Raw genomic sequence first — 19,593 nt, 5'->3', positions numbered from 1 at the left:
ACAATCGATCGAAATTCCCAAGACTGTGCTAACAGGTGCTTCGTCAAAGAGGTTTTCTCCGCCATGTTTGGATTTCCCCTGGTATTTTCCCATTGCAAACGTTAAATCTTCGCGCGAACCAAAGTACCCCGTCTGGTTCGAGCAAACTTATATGGATACTTGTGCTCGGGCAAACACTGTTGCGAAAATCGTACAAACACACGGAGAACGAGTTACACGGAACCCGAAGCACGACATACTTACTCGCGCGATTCGTTGCGTGAAATTTGCCATCTTTGTTAATGCCGCGAGTGCGGTTTATTGTTAGTCTCCACGTTGGCGAAAAATCGATTCACCACTGGAACTACCGACTGGCACTAGGCTAACTGTAAAACTCGAGTCGGGCAAAGAAATCAACGTGAGATACGATTCAAAGAGAGGAATAAATTTCGACGTGCTTGCACCTTGCAAAACGAATACGTCGTATCAATCTCGATAAAGGCTTTTACCCGAGGAGTCACTCGACCGCGTGATGATGACGGACCGGAGTTATAACTGTTCGAAATTCGTATCTCCGTGCAAATATTAACAGCATCGGTGGCGGCAAAGTGGTTCACCTCTTGTTTGTCCGCAAATATACCTTACAACGGACAAACTGGCTAACTGGCCGCGTTAGAAATTATTTCATTTCATTTCCTACTGAATTGACTTTACAACGTCCCGTTAAGTACAATGGATCGAGAGAGATGTTAGGTTTCAAGGAATATCGTCCGTTTCGCTTTCGATTTTTATATTCCGCGAATGTCGTGTTATTTTAAGTTTACGTCGGTTCAACAGCAGTTGCAACGATTCAGTACGCTTGAACAAAGATTCGCATGCGTTCACCAAGTTAAAGCACGTTGAAAACAGTATCTTTATAGACGATACGGTCGATAACCCACTTGGAGAAGCGTAACGCCGGCTCGCGAAATAGGTTCGAATCATGCCACGTAAAAACTTGCGCAATATGTTCGTCACAGTCGGTGTTTCGCGCGTATTCGTTATTGCTGACTGTACAAATTTGACACGTGGATCTGCGTGGCTCGTCGCCGAACAAAAATTTAGTTCCTTCGACGAAAGTCTTTTCTCACTGAAAGTCTTTTTATTGTTCGTAACTTTGCGATTGCAAATTATACTGCATCATGGTCGAGCGACTGAATATCGGATACGTCGTTCAATTCAGTGGTACTCGTCAAAAGTTTGAGCACAATGCCTCGTAAACAGTCATTCGAAAGAAGCGGTATCGATTTCTATTCAGAAATTTCTATTCAGAAAAAAAAAAGAGAGAACGCGCCATTAAAAAATCTAAAAAACGCGTGCCTTGTCACGTACCGCGCGAGAGTTCTGCCACCGAGGCCAGTAGATAGAGACATTGTTCAACGAGGGACGTGTGCATGCGATGCGACTATTATATTATCGACAGCGAAAATCTCGATAATAAATCCCACATACCGCCGTTTTTACTCGCTTCGGCTTTGGACAAAATTCATAGAGAGAAAGAGAGAGAGAGAGAAATTCTGCGTTCGCGCGACCAACGCGCCGCGGCGCTCTGCCCTTTGGTTCCACTCGGCGGAACGGCTCGGTTACAATTACAAACGGAGAGTTCCAACGCGTGTAATCATGACGTACGCACTTGCAAACACGCTCGTTACAACGGTGGCTGCACACGCATGCACGCCGTGTGCGACGGGAAATGTCAGACAATTTATTCCCCGCTATCTGGGCGAACGTTTACATTAACCAAAGCGAAATCGTACGTCGAACGGTAACAATGCACCGACTACCGATCATGCTACCGATCGTTTTATCGTTCCTCCATCCGTCCGACAAGCTGTCAACTCACGAACACGCGCGCGCACACACACACATGGTTCGTCTGCAAATGTTTTTCAATTTTTCTTCGTTTCCTGGCCCGATTTCGCGACTGAAATAGCGTCGATTGCCTCGCGATTACTGTCAAAGGTACTGACACGCGTTATTAACACTCGAGGGGACAGTCGTTGATTTCATTAGGGATTTCGCCAATGACAATGACAAGGAAACGACAAGTTTGGAAGTTTTAAAGCTAGCAGAGATTGGGTTCAATTATCAGATTCTTCAGAGAGACTAACAAAGAAACGCTTAGATCGAAATCGCTTCTCCGACGCACAGAATTATCTCGCAGTTTCTTAGCCAGAAGAAAAAGTTCAAATTGCAGCGATAAAAAAAATTATGCCGGTTATGCAAAATTACGAAGTTCGCCAACTCATCGGGCTAATTTCAATAATTACTACCTGATATCGAGACTGGAAGACTATAACTCGGCTTGAAACATCTCTTGCCTATTTCGCGAGAATCGTTGCCCAGTCGACACGGGATATGTTAATAAGAACGCTACTCGCTCCGTAAGCAAGTTGCAACCAGATTACGTGACTGGTTTTACTTTTAGCCCGTGGATGGTTTTATTTCTTTTCCGTGCCGGAGATTGCGTTCACATGTGCGACCGCGGCCGGTGTTTACCTGTGTTTCAGAGAGCGGCGAATGAATTTTAACGGGCGATGTGAAATTATCCGCGGCTTCGTGCGACGTTTTACAGCAAACTTCTCACCGATAATTATTCCTTTCCCTTTCCTACGGATCTAGTTTCCCCTCGACTCGCGGGGAACTTTTACGAAGCTCGTACGCATGACGGGGACACCGGCAGATTATTACCGCGGAAGTGGATACGCAACAACACTTCCTTTCGTTGCGATATTCCAAGCGTTATCTTGTCGCTGGATAAGATATGCAATACCTGCGATTGCAAGTAATTCAAATACCTTTTCAAAATGCCTGATAAAGCTACGTTGATCGAGAGATGACCGGGATGAGTATTGATCGGGACAACCGACGAACCTGCCAGAAAAATCGCAGCGGGAGAACAAGAGAGAGAAAGAGAGAGAGAGAGAGAGAGGCCCGCGGGATAGCTTTTTCAATGGCGTTTCGAGCGATTCCCGGTTCAATTATTCAAGCTGTGGCCGGAGGCTGGCGATCACAAAAATAATCCCAAGCGACTCGGCGACTCAGAAGCGGCGAAGAACGCGACGGGCGGTCGAACCTGCGGATCGCCGACTTTTCGATTTCGTCTCGACGTGGTGAATTCGACATGCACGCCGATTTCCATAAGCCGGGAGAGCAGCAGTGCGACGTTTGTCCCCGGAGCACCCTGTCGCGTCGGTTTCCTCGAGAGCCGTCCACCGGAAATCCCGATCGCGAAACCAGAATCAACTCCTCGAGAGTCGACTATCCGTCCCTCGATACACCGGGTCGTACCCGTGTCGATATATGCGCGCTCTCCGAGCACTTTGAGCGTTCTCATAACGAACGTGGTGTAGACGTGGAGGTGGAGGAGCCCGCCGTAGAGAATATCGTGGCAAAGAAGGAACGAAGAAAAAGAACGAAAGACAGGAGGAGGGAAGAAAGCAAGAGAAGACCAGTCGTGAGCAGAGAGGGAGACGATGAGAGCAACAGAAGAGAGGGGCAAGAAATCGAGGAGAAGAAGAAGAGAAAGAAGAGACTAAGAGGCTAATTGTGCGAGTGGAAGAAAGAAGGAAGGAGCAGGAGGTCGAGAGAAAGACGCGAGCGAAGAGAAGCGAACCGACCTGTCTGATTCAACCGGTCTAACCACATGTTTGCCTGCAAGTCGCTATGCAACCGGATGGGCTTCGCTCAGAACCGTAAGCAACCTCCGTTAAGCTGCATTTACACCAAAGAACAAATCGATCGGCGCGACATTTCTCTATGGAAAGCGACGTTTATCCTGGGGATCGATCGCGAGTGTCGCGGCCAGAAACCGCGGGCAAAGAGAGAGAGAGAGAGAGAGAGAGAGAGAGAGAGAGAGAGAGAGAGAGGCGCACAAGTTGACCGATAGCCATGCAGCTGTGTAGCTGTTCTCTCGTATTTAGGTTAATTAATGGAGAGGGCTGCTAGAAACTGGACGTTATATTGACTTTGTGCTGCGATACGCGTGGCGGTGGTGGTTACCACAGCTCTTACAGGGTGCACTGACTCGAGATGATCGGGACTGAAATTTTTCCGTCCGTTCGTTCCTACCGTTTGCGTTTTATCCGACCAACGCGCGCCAACATCTGGATAACGATCGCGATGCAACACGCATTCGTAATTAGGATCTGTCGTTTCTGATCGACGAGTCCCATTAAACCAATTTAAATACGACGCTCAGGACACGCGCTAGTTCCCTTTTGAAGAAAAAATGAGAAGCAGAAGAGCTTTCGTCGCTTTAATCCCGTTAAAACACACGGGACGAATTAAATAAAATTCGATATTTATTTTCCATAAAAAAAAAATAATTGCAAAATGTCATAAGCAAAAATTAATAAAAAATGATGAAAGAACAAATTGATAATTCGATAGTCCTTAGGAAAAGTATGCTTTGTAACGAAGACGAATGAAAGACGCATCACTCAGTTTTTTTAGGGGAAAGTTGCAAGCTCTGCTCGTTGAATTACACACCGCCAAGGATTAAAATTCATTAAACCGATCAATTCGGGATTCCATGGCAGTAGATCTTGTTAAGTAGATAGATAGCCAAATACGCAGCTAATTTTTCAAGAGAGAGTGTGTATCCGAACGAAACTGGCCAGGGACATCCCATCAGGTGGACGGGGGGGGGGGGGGGGGGGGGGAGGGAGGATATCTAGCAATTCCGGGATTCGATCGCGCGATAAAAAGGACTGTTTGATCAAGAGGCGTGGGGAAACAGCGAATTACAGCTATCCGACCCGCAAGCGGCCCCGACACGCATAACACGCGTGCGTACACGCGTACAACGGTACGCCGACTAGCCATTTAAAATTTAAATGTTCCGCGTCCCGACGCACTTTACGTATCACCGTAATGCTCTTTTCCAAGTCCATGGACGATGCCCATATTTCGGACGGACGGTTGCCACGAAAATCCTGTAAATAACGTTCGCGTAAAAATATAAAAATAGTTATCGGTGGTATCGTTTGCCGTTTGAAGTGGTGTCGTTCGTTATTTAACGTGCACAAACAGCTTTATCGCGATACGATTAGCCCCTCCTCCCCGCCGTCGTTCGAATTGGAATTTTGCCCAGGATTTCGGGCATTTTACCACAACGAAATCCGGGTTTTCGACATTCTTGAAATTGTTGCTTTTTCCTTCTTTTTCCTCGACGTGATGAATACGTAGACTGTACGTAGATAGACTGTAAATTGATTGAATTTGCAACAGGGAGTAAAATTGTATTACACGCGTCGTAGAAGAACGTGGCAATATATTTCACGATACGCTGTTATAATGCATCATCTGTTTCTGATGCATCAGATAATGGGAGCCTCGAATAATAGGAGCTCGGATAATCGAGAAACCATAAAGTTACAGCCCAGTTAAGTTAGACCTCACTGAGCTTAAATCCATGAACATTTCTCAACGAGACTATGCAATAATATCGGACAGAGGAGCACCATAGATTACATAAACTAATTCACTCGACTGACTCGAAATTGCTCTCCATTCGCTATTGCTCTTCAACCGATGCGCGATAACTCGGCGACAAATTTACGAGTAAAAATGGATGCCAGAGTGGTGGAAATATTAACAGAAGAAAGGTTAACGGCGGATTAAAGGAAAAATGTACGAAGGAAAGTGAATTGAATCGGCTTGAATCGATTGATCTTGACCTATTTGACTAGATACAAGAATCATTTCAAAAAATATAAACCGCAAAAGGAAAGAAGACTCGATTGCTTAAATCTAAAAAAAAAAAAAAACTCTCGATCCTGATTTCTTCGGTTGATAGTACCTCGGAATACTCGAATCGAACCTCGGTCATCGAGATAAAACAAAGTCCAAAGGAGAAGAGAAATCTTGCACAGCGAGAATTTCTCGGCTATCGTGCTATCGGAACAAACTGCTACTGAGCTGATACTGGACACGTACTCTGGTTAAGCTATATGTCGCAGGTGAAAATGGGGGGAAAACGAGATTGTTTCGCCTCGTACGAGGGGATCCGCTTTGAAATCTCGGCGTCCGTGGCACGCGGACAGAGGACGCGTCGCTTAGAATTTGCGGCACGAGCTGGAAAAAATCCAAAGACGGAAACGACGTATGCCGTGGACGTACAAAAGGGGAGAAAAGATCGGTCGTCTACAACGAGACAAGGAGAGAAAAACGAAGTGAAAACGAAGAGAGAGAGAGAGAGAGAGAGAAAACAGGCTAACGGAGAAGATTGAAATGCACGGAATAAATTTCAGGCACACCGAACGGCGGACGTTGCAGGGAGATTTAATTAAAGATGCATTGCGCTTCATTTCTGAAGTTGAATAGATCCCGTCGCCAGCTCGAACCAGCTCTCCTCTCCTTGATTACATCTGCCCATCGACCTCATCGCATCGCGTTCATTTTTTATCCGAGCAAACAAATCCGCCGACCGAATTCGTACATCCCTGTTCAAACGTTGATTGAACTTCTCCTCGTGCCTCATTTACCGCTAATTCCCACGAAATTGCGTTTCGTATCGTTGAATCCTTCTCGCAGGAAGATTTTTTTTTTTTTTTTTTGAGAAGCACATCTCGTACAACACGTATGAAAAAGCGTTTGATCAAAACATTGATCTTTTTGTGATTTTAAACCGCCATCCGACATAAATAATGATCCGAATAAACTGCACATATCTCTGGATAATTTGTACAGATGTACATACACTAAATAAACACTCTCGTGTTCCAGTTTATGCATACGTAGTTTTAGCGTATGGAATGTCTGTATATAATATAAATGAACCGTGAACAAGCGGAAGTCACTTTGCAAGAGCTGAAAACAAAATTACGCGATGTTTCGTGTAGAATTAAGCTAGCGTTTTCGGTTCAAAAGCAAGAAAATCTGATAGTTATATTAAACAAAGACTGATCCAAGTACATGTTGCTCGTCCTACTTTTAAACTTTCGAGCTTTATCCATGTGTGGTGACGATACCTAAATAATAAATCCAATGGAGAAACGATAAATCGATAATAGACGAATGTTCAAATTGAATAAAGTTTGAGCGAAATAATCAAAGTCCGCCAGCGTTGATAGAAATCGCATCAGAAGAATTAAGCTATCGGGCAATCCATCAACGAGCAATACGGTTTAAAAATAATTTGATATACGTGCCTGGACGCATCTATCATCGCGTTAAATGCACGAGCTTTCAACGCGTATATTCGCGATTCTTTTAACCCCGCGGACACCGGCCGAGTTCACTTGAATTAATTAAACGATCGCGCGAACTATTTCGATGTGGCGAAAAGAAGGGAAACACATGCTGCGGTGAGTGAAAATTATTCGACCGTGAATTATTTTTTATCGTGAACCGAATATGTATATCCATCCTCGATACCTCTTTTTTTTCTTTTTTTTTTTTTTTTTTTTTTTTTTTTTTTTTTTGTCGAAANTTTTTTTTTTTTTTTTTTTTTTTTTTTTTTTTTTTTCATTTTCGTCGAAACGCATAACGAGTGTTTGTTCTCCACGCGCGGCGCGCCGCGCAACATGCAACGCGGAAAAAATTTCGCCGAGCCAAGAGGAATATCACTGTCGTCAGTACGGACCGTACCCTTCACCACCGTTCCGTAAAATCATCGCCAAATGAAAACTGTCGGTATATTTATCGAAAATATACGCCGTCAGTTAAAACGTCCCAAACGCGTTGATAAAACCTCGGTCGTTCGCCTCGAGAGGACGAATCAAAATGAAATAAACGCGATCGTATCCGCGAGTTGTGATTGTTTTATTGATTGTTACATAAAGATAAAGACAAGATTAATTTTATTACGTTTGAAACGAAAAAAAAAAAAAAAATTTCTTTTCGCTGGATTCGATTTGGCCGAGTCATTTGATCTCGATTGTTGCAACTCGATCGATTTCGATATAAAATACGTGAATAAAATAGCGTTTTTTTTACAGTGCAGGGACGAACGAAATTCGTGTGGAAAACCCTTTGCGATTTGAAATTAAAATTCTCGTCTCTGGCGTGCAAAACATCGCGAGACGAACGTACGATTTTCGGCCGCTAAAAAAAAAGGAAAATCTTTACCCCCGACAAAAGGAAAAGAACTCGCATGCCGATGAACGGTCGCTTGACCGTTCGATATTGCGCTGGTTGAAAACCAACTCGTAAAACCGGTAGACAGATTTACTAACTACGGGCTCTGTCGGATTAGAAATAAGTGCCGCAATAATGCGCGTTATGTCTGCTCGTCATTAATGTGCCGGGAACGCCAGCAGCATTCCAAACGACTGCGGTCAACGCAGAGTATCCGTTCTTTCTCGTTCGCTCCGATATCGAACGGGGTATAGGTATTTCGCGTGTGTGCTTCGACATTCGCGAAGTCACGACCACATTACTGCGAGAGCAGTCTACTGTTGGAAAGGAAATATTCGTTCGCGTGTTTAGAGTTGGTAATCACTCTGGGAAATCACGTTTTGATTCAATTGCAACCCCCAAAACTAAACCGGCCGATGATAACGGAGAGAAAAACCAGCCACACGCTAAAAATACTTTGGAAATCTTGACTTCTATAGTTTTTCATTTGGACGTAAAATCAAACTTTCATGCAAGTGATATAAATATAACATCGGCGATTTTTATTTCCTTGAGCCTCACACGAACACTATTGTATGTGCAAAATTGTACGATTTTACGCTGTCCGCGTACGAGCTGCTATTTTCAAAAACATTTATAACATCCATAAATCAAACATATTAATTCGAACACTCTTTCTCTATGACCAATCTATTTCTGACCCGACGATCCATTTTGTATCCAGTTTTTGAAACTGAACGCACCGATTGTCCGTGATTTGCTGATCAAGTACCGCAGATTGGCGAAACACTTGTTGCTAAAATCGCGAGCCTGAAAAATATCGTTCCGCTTATGCGAGCGCAGGTGCCGATTTGAGAGATTTTACAATTAAAAATGACAAACGACGACGGGAAGCAAGGCATTAGTCCGGTGTTATCAGTTATCAAAAGAAACGAGCGACTAACGAAGAATTAATAACCCCGACAACGATTTTCATCTGATACGTTTTAAACTGCAAATGAAAGATTGCGCGAACAAACGCCGTAAAAATTGTACGTACGTGCGACGTAACGACGCGTCGTACGTAGCAATTGCGCAAGATACGTTTATTAATTTCTTTTTTTTTTTTTTTTGGTAAACAAGAACATTAATCAACAACCACGAATTAACGTGCCATCGTCTAAATGGAGCGGTGGCAATCTGTAATCCTTCCGTTACAACAACTTTAATAAAATATGGCCCGCACTAGCGCCGATCAATCTTATCGCCTCGATAAGTGACGAGTGATTAGTGGTTCTTTTTACGCGAGAAAGTCAGTGCGGTCAATATGCCAATACCAAGCGATAAACGAGATTCGAGATTGCACAGTAATTTCATGTAGGTACGTGCATGTCTATTTGTGCATTTCGAGGTCGAACAAGCACTGTAAAAGTTTTTACTCGTAGTACGTTCGATATACATATTTTCAAGTCGAAATCTTCGCTCGATGAAAGTCGAGTGAACTAGCAAGTTTACCGAGTAATCAAACTTTTTCGATTATCATTTTTAGCCAATTCTCTTTGTCGTTGTTTCTTCTTTCAATCAATTCCTACGATAAAGCACGATGGATATGTGTACAAAGGAAAAAAGGAAAGAGAAGAAAAAATCCAAAAATGGTCGCCGCGATAGCGATGTTCTGTAATTGTAGGGTGTCGAAGAATCGAGTAAACTACAATATTAATAACAAATATGTACTATACTTGCAGGGACACGCAAGTTCGCGTAGAAATTTTCACGCGACCAGAGTTGTTTCGTAGTACACGGGCGTAGTTCGTTCATAATTTCCCATTGAGATGGAGCAGCGAAACACAAGGAAACCAGAAATACCAGGCTTGTGCCTTCTGGCAAGTTGCTATCTAGTGAATTAGCGTTTAATCGTGGAATCGAACGCAGCCAAAGTTTTACACAGCGGAACCTTCATTACCCGGGAACTCGCGTTATCCGGGGCTATATTTATTTACTGCCGGTACCGAGCATTCTGTTACCGGAGCATTATTCCATTATTCCAGCATTTCTTTATCCACGATGCTCCCTCGATCCTCTCCTCTGGCTTTTCCAGCCAGAAATGCTTTGCCCGTGGTTGATTGTAATGCGATAATAATACCGTAACATAATGGCGCGTATGTGCATAATTTGATGTAAATAGGGCTATCGCGTTACGGGAACGTTGCACGTTAAACTAAAGAGAGGTCGAACGCGAAATAATCGGCTAGGATTATTTAGCGACGAGATTGGGAGAGCAAAGGGGGATCGTCTTTCGCAAAATTAAATTTTGGAGAAGCGCGTGGAATTTCGATTCGTATTTACGAGCTGAAGAAAGGAAAACGACAGGTAAAAACGTAAAGATCGGCAATTTTTTCCAGGCACGAACGGGGAACGTACGTACGCATGTACGTGTGTGACGCGTCTTCGTGATCACGTTTGCGACTTGACGCGAAATGAATTCAAATCGTCGTGCAAACAACACGGACGAGAACGGCGGAGTAACGTTATGTCAATAGACGAGGAAGAGGGTCGATGGACAGTCGGTGACGGACAGGTCATAAAGCGACCAGAAAATCGCGATTAAAATCCTCGTCCAAGCATTAGCAAGTCAAAGATGTCGAACGCGTCGCGGGAGTTCGTTCTCGAAAATTTTGTAACGCGAGTCGGGCTCGATCGGAGTCGAATTTAAAATGCTAAACGAATCTGGCGAGTGTCAATCGTCAAGGGGAGAAGGAGGAGGGACTGGCCGCGACTCCGAATGCTCGTTACCGGAAACGAGAGGCCATGTAATCATCACCGGCTGGTCGGACGATTTATTACCAGACAGTCGTCGGCAACGTTCGCGTTCGCGTTCGCGTTTTCGCGACCAATTGGAATTTCCACGGGCGTTATCCACCGTATGATCGGCGAACGGCGTGGCGCCACGCACCCTTGCCGGGTCACGGATCAAAGCGAATCTCCATGGTAAATCGATTTTTCACCCGACTACTTTTTCGACCACCTATTCACACGTTTCGACGGTGAATTCAAAAGAATCGCCACGTACGAGCGCGCGCGAGCACGCGACAAACTCCGAGTGCACGTTTGTTTATGTGGGTCACGCGCGTAACGCGCGCGTCTTCTAATTCGAGCGGTAACTAGGTTATTCGGTGACTCGTGTTGGAGAAAAGGCGAGATGTCTTTTTTTCTTTCTCGAATCGATTGGCGACGAGACGAGCGGCTTTCAATCGGAACGTGAGCCGAGAACCGTGTTTTCGTTCGTCGAGTTTCGGAGGAAACTTCAATTCAGTCGATTAAGGCATAACCTTGGCGAAAGATAACGTTTGTCACGCGTCTCTTCGACACAGCAGCGTGTTGCTCTTTTTTATTTTACCGCGTTCCCAGCAGAGACGTAAACATACACGTTTGCTGATAACTTCCGTAACAGGCTCCGCTACGATTATTTATACATACGTTGCATTTACGTGCGAGTATTTACGGAAGAGTACACGGTGGTGCGAGGCAGGGAGAAGAAATAAAAGAACGAAACACGTATCAACACGCTGGTGACGAGAAAATCGTTGCAACACGCGGCGGTGTGACGAGGAAAATCGACTTACCTAAGAGTTAACTGGCCAGGGGGAACGTCCTCGCGGCAATCTCGTCGTGGCTGGACATCCACACACTCTTCTGGCTCCACACTGGACACACGCGAACGGAAACGTAGTCGGCGAACGGGCACGAAACGAACGAACGCACAACGGAGGGATCCCGAGATCCCGAGAACGGGCGATTCGTCAGCGCGATACACACACACATACACACACGCACACAAACAAACAAACACACAGCGCGTCAAACTCTCAAGGGGGAAAGGAATTCGTGCGCGAAGAGGTCGATTCTCGAAGTTACGAGTATATATGATATACGTGATACACGTAGGAGCACGGCGTGTTTGACAGATGACAAGTGTGTGGCGTCGCGAGGAGGCAAGAACGAACGTATGTACGTACGGCGAACCCTTTCGCGGAAACTCTCGATATTCACACGGCGAGAGACCGGCTCCGACTGTCGAGCGACGCCTGACCGAGGCCTGCTAGCCGCCGCTGCTGTCAACGACACGCGGATTCCGTGCCCTCTCTCGTCCCTTCGCGCGGCTCTTCCATCGAACTGCGACTACGCTATCTCTTGCCTTCGACCGGCGCGGCGTCGCGACGCCACCGACCACTCACGAGTCCTCGCGAGCCTCGTCGAACAAACGAAACAATCCAACGCGCACGCGCACACGCCCGTCACATTAGTGGCGCGTCGAACGAATTTGTGCGCGATTCAAACTCTGCATTTTTCGTTTTTCACGTTCGTTTGCATCTGCTTTCGGCGCGAGCCGAAGGTGGCCGAAGACTGGAACGCGCGTGGCTGATCTGGAAACAGAAAACGACGACACCCTGAAATTTCCTTCGAAGATTTCATTCTACGAAGCTAAATCTAGTTTACTCTCTAAATAAAGTATAATTTAGTGTTTTTCTTTTTCTTCTTCTTCTTCTTCTTTATCGAGCGACCAGCGATGAAACTTCGCAACCTCGCGGAAAGACAATTATTTGCAGACATTTCTCAAATACGTCCTCCCGTACGTTTCTCATCTCATCGGTCAGGTAAGTAAGTAGATCAGATTTAATCGTCGAAGCCTCGTTGACAATTTGCTCCCCCTACAGCATGCATACGAAATGAGCTGGATTACGTAATGCCTGACCTTGTTTCTTCGATTAGAAGCTCCACCGCGCCACCATGGTTGCTATTAATCTTCCCGATAAACCAATTACCATCGCGAAAACCGGTTGAACTGTAAGCCGCTTAAATATGTACACGTTCGTACGTGGCGCTCGGCCCGGCAAGAGCTTTCGAAATTTTATTAACGCCTCGTGCCACATACAGGGTGAGATTAACGCGACTCTCGTCGCGAATTCAAACCGTATTCAACTCCAGTATACTCGTATCCACCAACTATACGTATGTCCATCACGCGTATATCCGTCGTTTACCTACAAATGAACGTAATTTCTTCTTAAATGTCGAGAATGTCAATCGTAAAGTCATGAACGTGAAAGTACAACAGTCCAACACAGAATTGGTGTGACACGACGATGAAAGAAAGGAGTGTACGTAAACGAAGAGCAAGAAGAAGAAGAAAAAGAAGAAGAAGACGGACTGTCGAGTGTCCCGGAGCGGTTAGCCAGCCGCGTAACCGTGACGAAAGAAATCGAGCCATTACGAACGAGCCGTTCCGCAGATTTAAATTCTAATTCGAGGTCGGTAATGGTAGGGCTCGGTTAAGTTTGCCAGGCGAGGCGAACTAATGCCTCCGCCAGCGCGAGCCCCCGAAGGAATTTGTAAATTCGACGCTGGAAGTTTTAATCGTCCATCAGGGAAGAAACGAGGAGCGCCAACTTTTCGCATAATAATTCTTTCCTACCCTTCCTGTGGGTACGAGACCCGCGCTTCCGTCGTCCCTCTTGCATCGGGGCCCTCGCAGCCCAGGGAAAATGAGCAGGAACGATTTGAGTAGGCGAATGAATATTCCTTCCTCGCCAACTTTGCGCGCCTCGCGAATGAAATAATCTCGAAAGGCATTCGTATCTTTTTCTTTTTTCTTTTCTTCGGAACTGTTTGGTCAATTCGATCAATTCGTTAATCGGATTTTTTTTTGTTAAGCAGTCACATCTTTCTGATTTTAAATTTATGAACAGAACGATAATCTACAGCTGACACAAAAGTTTAATTTCTTCTTCTTCTTCAAAAAAAAAAAAAAAAGGAAGATATTCTCTCTCTCTGTCGATGATAAAGAGAACTTGCAATAAAATTTTCATTCGATTCACAAGTTGTATAATTCTACGAGCTGAATCCTTGACGAATAGTCATGTAATTAATAAGTTATGGAACCAGTCCGCACGCCTCGAGTCTTTCGAAAAGCAGCGAAAGATTTCGTAGGGCAATCCCAAGGGTCCGAAACAACTTTCGAACTTCTGGAGGCACGGATATATTCCTGAGAGATATGGGGAGATTTTAATTCTAAAATATGGCCAGAGAGCTACCATTACATCCTATTGCAAGCTACACCGTCGTCGTTTAACGTTCCTCGAACATTTCCATACTTGCTAAATGCGTTTACAATTCTTACAGAATTCATTACTCACAATCTGCAGCTTTCCTCTCGATAGAGCGGAGAAGAGTGAGAAAGACGGTCTGTTTGAAATGAAATTAAGCATAAACTATCTGACGTGTAACAGGTTAATAAAAAAAAAAAGTCTCGTGAAATTATAGCGGTAAAGAAGCGTGAAACAAAGTCCGAAAGTCCGGAATAAATAACCATGCAATAATGATATCGACTGCCCATCCAGCGGGGCCAAGTTCTGCGAAGTACGCGCAGACCTCTAGTTGCTACTCCAGATACTGTAGCCTCACTTGGGAAATCAAACGTTTCTCGTTGGCTACTTGATAAACGTTACGCGGAAAGATCTGCGGGATAATTGCGTTACATCGACTCCGGAGGAAAAAAGTTGCTGTTGCAAAACTGGAGGAAGATAGATTTGAATCGCCTGTATCATTTTTTGTCCGGCACCGTAGCCTGCCGTCGAAATTGGTCTTTAATCAAACTTTCAAATACGTACGTACGTTTTTTTTTTTTTCATTGTGATAACACACGTGCAACATTCACGATCGTGTGTTTAATTTTACGAGATTTACGCGTTTCTTCAGTGGCTGCGCAAGTCGCTGTTCACTTTGTAGAAAGGCTGTATTTCAGTTTTTACAAGAAACGTTTTCTTTGAAACTTCCATTGCATCTCCGTAAAGTGTTTGACTATCCCGAGGTCACGGGTTCAGTGGCCGGTTGCAGGATTCTCTTAAACAGAACTGTTTCTCTCAACATCGAGCGGTTTACTTTTTACGAGAAGCTGCTGCAATCCGCGATGTAGTTGTCCACTTACATCTACGTAATCCGGGAACTCGGTTTTGTTCGGTCGGTGAATCGAGGAAATTTGCAGCGTTCACGCAGCTGATTTGATTATCGTTTGAACAATCTTTTGAAAGCGAGATCGATGTCGAAAAAATTAGATTTGAAATCGAACTCGCATATGCAAAACAGAAACTCCAAATTGTCGTGGGAGAGCTACGTGACATTCTCGAGGGGCAACAAAAGTAAATTGAATTCATTCGCGATTCGTAAGAAGGCGGGCGAAATAAGCACGTTACAGAAACTGAAGGCCATTACGCACGTTTGCAATTAACGCTGATTGTTATTCGAGTGTCCTAACGCTATCCTAACGAAATTCGTTCTATGCAGCTTCTTAGCCGATATCTGCCACTTAAAATGCATAGCGTCTCCCGATCGAACGATACCGAAAGTGTTTCGGGAATGTGCATTACCGATACATCGAAAATTCAGTGTTATCGAGATGCAAATAGAAATTTGCTGCCGCGTTCCTTGCGCAAGCAAATTTCTGTCGTTCGCGTATCTTCTGCTTTTATTTTGTACATATAGAACGAGGAGATCTTAAATTATATATTATAGCTCCAGAATAATTAAAAAGCTTCATCGTAATATTCCCCGTGTGAATCATAAAAGAGGCGAGCCTGAAAGATTAAATATTCGGCCAAGACCTTCGACGTGTGTAACGCCAAAACATTGATACATATTTAAAACTAAACTCGCCACACACTGCCTACTACACTACTCAATCCTACGCCACTCTTCTCCGCTCAACGATTAGATTCACACTGTCCGCTCCGACGCCTGAATCCACGCTGACCCCAGTTTTCTTCGACATATACCCTTGTTGTCACACGTTCTTTTTCCCTTTCTCTCTCACCCTCAATGTTATATTATTTTACAATTGTTGTAAAATGCCATCTGTAGACACGGGTCATGCGAACGTGACCTACAGTAGCAAGAAGTTTTTGGCGCGCTGACAAATACGCACTTGAATTGAAAAATATTAAGAACGATCAAATTACATTGGTAACGGAAGACTGTCGAGGCGAGTGTAGATTGGTTTAAAGACGAAACAAAACGGTGATGGGGGGGGAAGGGGACAGAAGGAAAAAGAGGAACGGACACCGTCTTTTGACTGTGAGCTCTGCGTCGATACTATCGAACGCGATCCTTCCCTTTGAAGTTCCACGGCACCGCCTCAGTTAGTTATTGGCACGTGTGCGAGAAGCATCGTTCAGATTTCGAGTGGCAACAGTACTGACTTAACGAAGAGCTGCCTTTCTTCCGTGTTTTCGTCATGAATGTTTGCGAATCGATCGAAAACATGTAAGAATCATGTCAAAGCATGATCATTTTTGTGAATTCGAAAGAAATTCAATCTGCTTCGCGTTATCGAATCAGCTTCCGGATGAAAAGTACCTGCATTATCTTTTCTTCTCAGTGTTTGTTGCAATTTCTATGAAAGTTTGCGCGACGCTTCAAAAAGAAAGAAAAAAAAAAAGAGAGAAAACTGCTTTCGCGTGTTTTATACGTATCTTACTCGAGCTCGAGTGGTTTTACTGCTCTCCTTTGGTTTTTGCGTTGTTGTAAAATCTTTGAATTTTGGTTACCAGTTCAGAAAGCAGCGACGAGGATTTCGTACAACTGGTACGAAGGTTGGAGAGAGAAGAGAACAGAGCGACGTACACTTGCGACAAGTGCAAATACGAAAGTAATCGACAGTTTAACGTCCAACGTCACAAGCAGAGGATCCACTCGAAGGCAAAGTTGAACATCTGTTGCGGTAATTATCATGAGTTTCCAAAACTCGTTCGTGTTCTAGAAAATCTGATTACTCTTGCACTTTTCGGCATCTCGAGGTAGAATGAAAGTTTGCAATTTCGTACGTAACGCCTTCTAGCTTCTTGGATAATGATTAGAAGTTTGTTTTTTTTTTTTTTTTAATTCTACGTTGATTAAAAAAATTTCTATCGGTGATACTCATTTGTGTGGTCGATACATTTAGTTACGTATTGCCAATAGATGAAATGATCAAAGTGCATGGAAAATCGAGAAAGTAGTCGATTGTTTGATAAATGCATACGTAGACTTTGTCTCTCGATCCGAAATCGGCTCGATTATCTTGCACAATGCTCTCTTTAAATTTAAATAAACCAATCTCTGAAACGTAGCGTCGAATTGTAGTTTTATTGTATTATATGTTGCATGTAGTCAGATAATATCTTCTAGGGTGCTTTTCGAATAACAATCTTAATATTCTGGCTCTAATCTTATCTCGTGCACTGTGGTAGACCTCGCATATCGCTCTTTGAGTTGACGTGTAAATCAATTGACACTTAATCCAATCTAATCTAATAATTGTTAACTATTTATAACTTGTCTCGATCTGCTAGTATTATCAATTATCGGGTAAGAGAGTCGAGATGATCGAAACTAGATACATTTGAAATAAATAACTCGATACGTAGTTAAAGAAAATGGTTCGTTTCTTCCTGTCACAGGTGAGACCTTTTGCACGAAAGGTGATTATTACGTTCATTGCGAGCAAATCCATCCGGCGACGAGGTCTCACGCGATCATCTCGAGAACCAAGTACAAAATCGCCAACAACCTGGTGCCGATCGACGATCGAAATGATCTCGCGCGTGAGTGCGAGAGACGACAGGGAGCCAACCCTTTTTACAAAATGCGATCAAGATCGAGGAATTTTCGCGTGAAGGATCAGACGAAAGTAAGCTTGCAGTACTCGGTGAATTACATCGAGAATGTCGACATAGAGAACATACCTCTGATAAATTTCCTCACCGATCATCGACTCAAGTCCATATCAAAGCTGCTAGTCAAAGCGAACAAGAAACCGAGCAGCCAAGACAAGAAGCAAACTTTAAATGTCGCGAGCTCGTCGGCGCAAAACATCGAAAAGACGACGTCCGCGAACAACAATACGACGGAGGAGAACGTTCGGACGGAAGTTGTCGACTCGTCCTCGCTTTCGCTCGAGTTGCCGACGAAAAAGCTTATTTTGCAGCGGTTCAGGTTGAACGAGTTTCAGACGACTTTCCACAAACAGAGTGCTAATATCGATCGTAATGAAGCAAATTTAGCGGAAAAGATGGAGGAAAAGGCGACGGTCCCGGCCAAAATTAAGCGTGTAATGGATGAGACGAATAAGGAAAATGTGTTCACATTTAGCATGAGGCAACAGTTAAATATACAATTGAACACCAAGTTCGAGCTGCCTGTGACGAGTCACCCATCGAGAGTATTCGAAACTCACCGATTTTGACGAGTTCGAGAGATTTTGAAATTTCCGAGGGTGAAATCCTTTTCATACCAAAGAGTAGTAGCGTACACGGTAAGATACGATGCGTGTGATACGATAGACGGTACATATTTAACAAATGTGATATGATACGTACATATTTAATAAACCTATGATAAATTAGATTTTAAGAGAGATGACTAATATAAATTTTTACTCTACTTTTATGCCTCTTTGTTGGAAACGAAGCACGAACGTGTGTTTTTGTAATAAACGTGTGACTCTCGTGTCGATCCTATCTCGAATCACTCAACTTTGTTCTATGGCTGTTATTTTAATAAAGTGCACTTTAAGACTGAAATTATGCAGCGAAATGCTTGTCTTGCATAAACCCACACCTGGCTCTCCCTCATCCTCGAACGTTCTGCCTCCAGGAGAGAAAGTACGTCACTTTCTCGACACGTCAGCATTTTGTTTAATACCGCCCATTCTAAACTCTTTATAGCCAGCGAGCAAACGAAGTTCCGAAACTCCCCTTTGAACGCGCTCTCGGAAAAATGTTTCATCGTCGAGTTCGTAATGCAGATTCATTAGCACGGTAGATTTCATTTTTGCAAGGTAATTTGGAAATTCAGTATTCACGTACACACGCATACACACCAGCGACCTAGTAGTTTCTGTCTAAGAACGTAAGAACTAAATGCGAGGGGGCGAGAGTTTTATAAAAAAATATCTTTTCTATTTCTCGTTTGTTCTGATCGACAGTTCTGAACTTCAGATTCTGAAGTAAAATCGAACAACGCTGTTGTAACATTCGAATATTTTCCTTCCGCGAGATGAAATTTAAATTAAGCTTCGTCACCGCGATTACGCGTTTAAGCGACAAAATGAACAAGGAGAGTAAGTAATTCGTTGTTGGGGGGCAATTGCGACATGGCGTGCTCCCAAATTTTCCGCAACTTCGGAAATACAGGGTCCGCTGAGCCGGAGATAGTTTCGTAAACAACACTTTCCGATTCTCTCGGAACGCTGGTGTCCAGAGATTGAAACAAGCATTTTGCGAATATTCCCAGTCAGATTTTCATTAGACTTTCCAGGAGGAATTCCCAGAGGGAATCGGATTAACCAATTTCAGTTTCGACGAGAATAGAAGAGATTTTAATTAGCAGCGCGGATAGGTATGGCAGGTCGTGAATTTGCTAACATTGTACATATATATATATATGTATAGCTATATCTAATCGCGCGGCCGCAATTCATCG

The 19,593-nt window shown here is 43.9% G+C and overlaps 2 protein-coding genes across 5 annotated transcripts in view; one reads left to right on the top strand and one right to left on the bottom strand.

Moving 5' to 3' along the window:
- The window catches only part of LOC122527015 (putative polypeptide N-acetylgalactosaminyltransferase 9), a 264,654-nt gene extending 252,404 nt beyond the window's left edge, over positions 1–12,250 (bottom strand). For 3 of the 4 annotated variants that reach the window (XM_043650788.1, XM_043650787.1, XM_043650790.1), the window contains exon 1: positions 11,703–12,247. The gene's annotated coding sequence lies outside the window, so the exon portion shown is untranslated. Of the gene's footprint in view, positions 1–11,702 lie in introns of all 4 variants that reach the window. The other variant, XM_043650793.1, reaches the window with a different exon arrangement.
- A 3,968-nt stretch (positions 12,251–16,218) lies between these two features.
- Positions 16,219–18,692, top strand: LOC122527019. The gene is made up of 3 exons (XM_043650797.1): positions 16,219–16,395; positions 16,683–16,852; positions 17,571–18,692. The coding sequence occupies exons 1-3, from the start codon at positions 16,367–16,369 to the stop codon at positions 18,353–18,355; spliced, it is 984 nt and encodes a 327-aa protein (XP_043506732.1). The 5' UTR covers positions 16,219–16,366; the 3' UTR covers positions 18,356–18,692.
- The last annotated feature ends 901 nt before the right edge of the window (positions 18,693–19,593 follow it).

The sequence above is a fragment of the Frieseomelitta varia genome, unplaced genomic scaffold, assembly GCF_011392965.1.
Source record: "Frieseomelitta varia isolate USP_RPSP 00005682 unplaced genomic scaffold, Fvar_1.2 scaffold_207, whole genome shotgun sequence".
Classification (NCBI taxonomy): domain Eukaryota; kingdom Metazoa; phylum Arthropoda; class Insecta; order Hymenoptera; family Apidae; genus Frieseomelitta; species Frieseomelitta varia.
Note: the sequence above shows the minus strand (reverse complement) of the source record. Positions and strands in the feature narration are given on the sequence as shown.

Bases quoted from the DNA above. Each gene is read 5' to 3' on its own strand.
- LOC122527019 (XM_043650797.1), top strand. From the start codon at position 16,367: ATGAATGTTTGCGAATCGATCGAAAACAT. The intron at 16,396-16,682 runs GTAAGAATCATG...TTTGGTTACCAG, and splicing joins TGCGAATCGATCGAAAACAT to TTCAGAAAGCAGCGACGAGG. The intron at 16,853-17,570 runs GTAATTATCATG...TTCCTGTCACAG, and splicing joins AAAGTTGAACATCTGTTGCG to GTGAGACCTTTTGCACGAAA.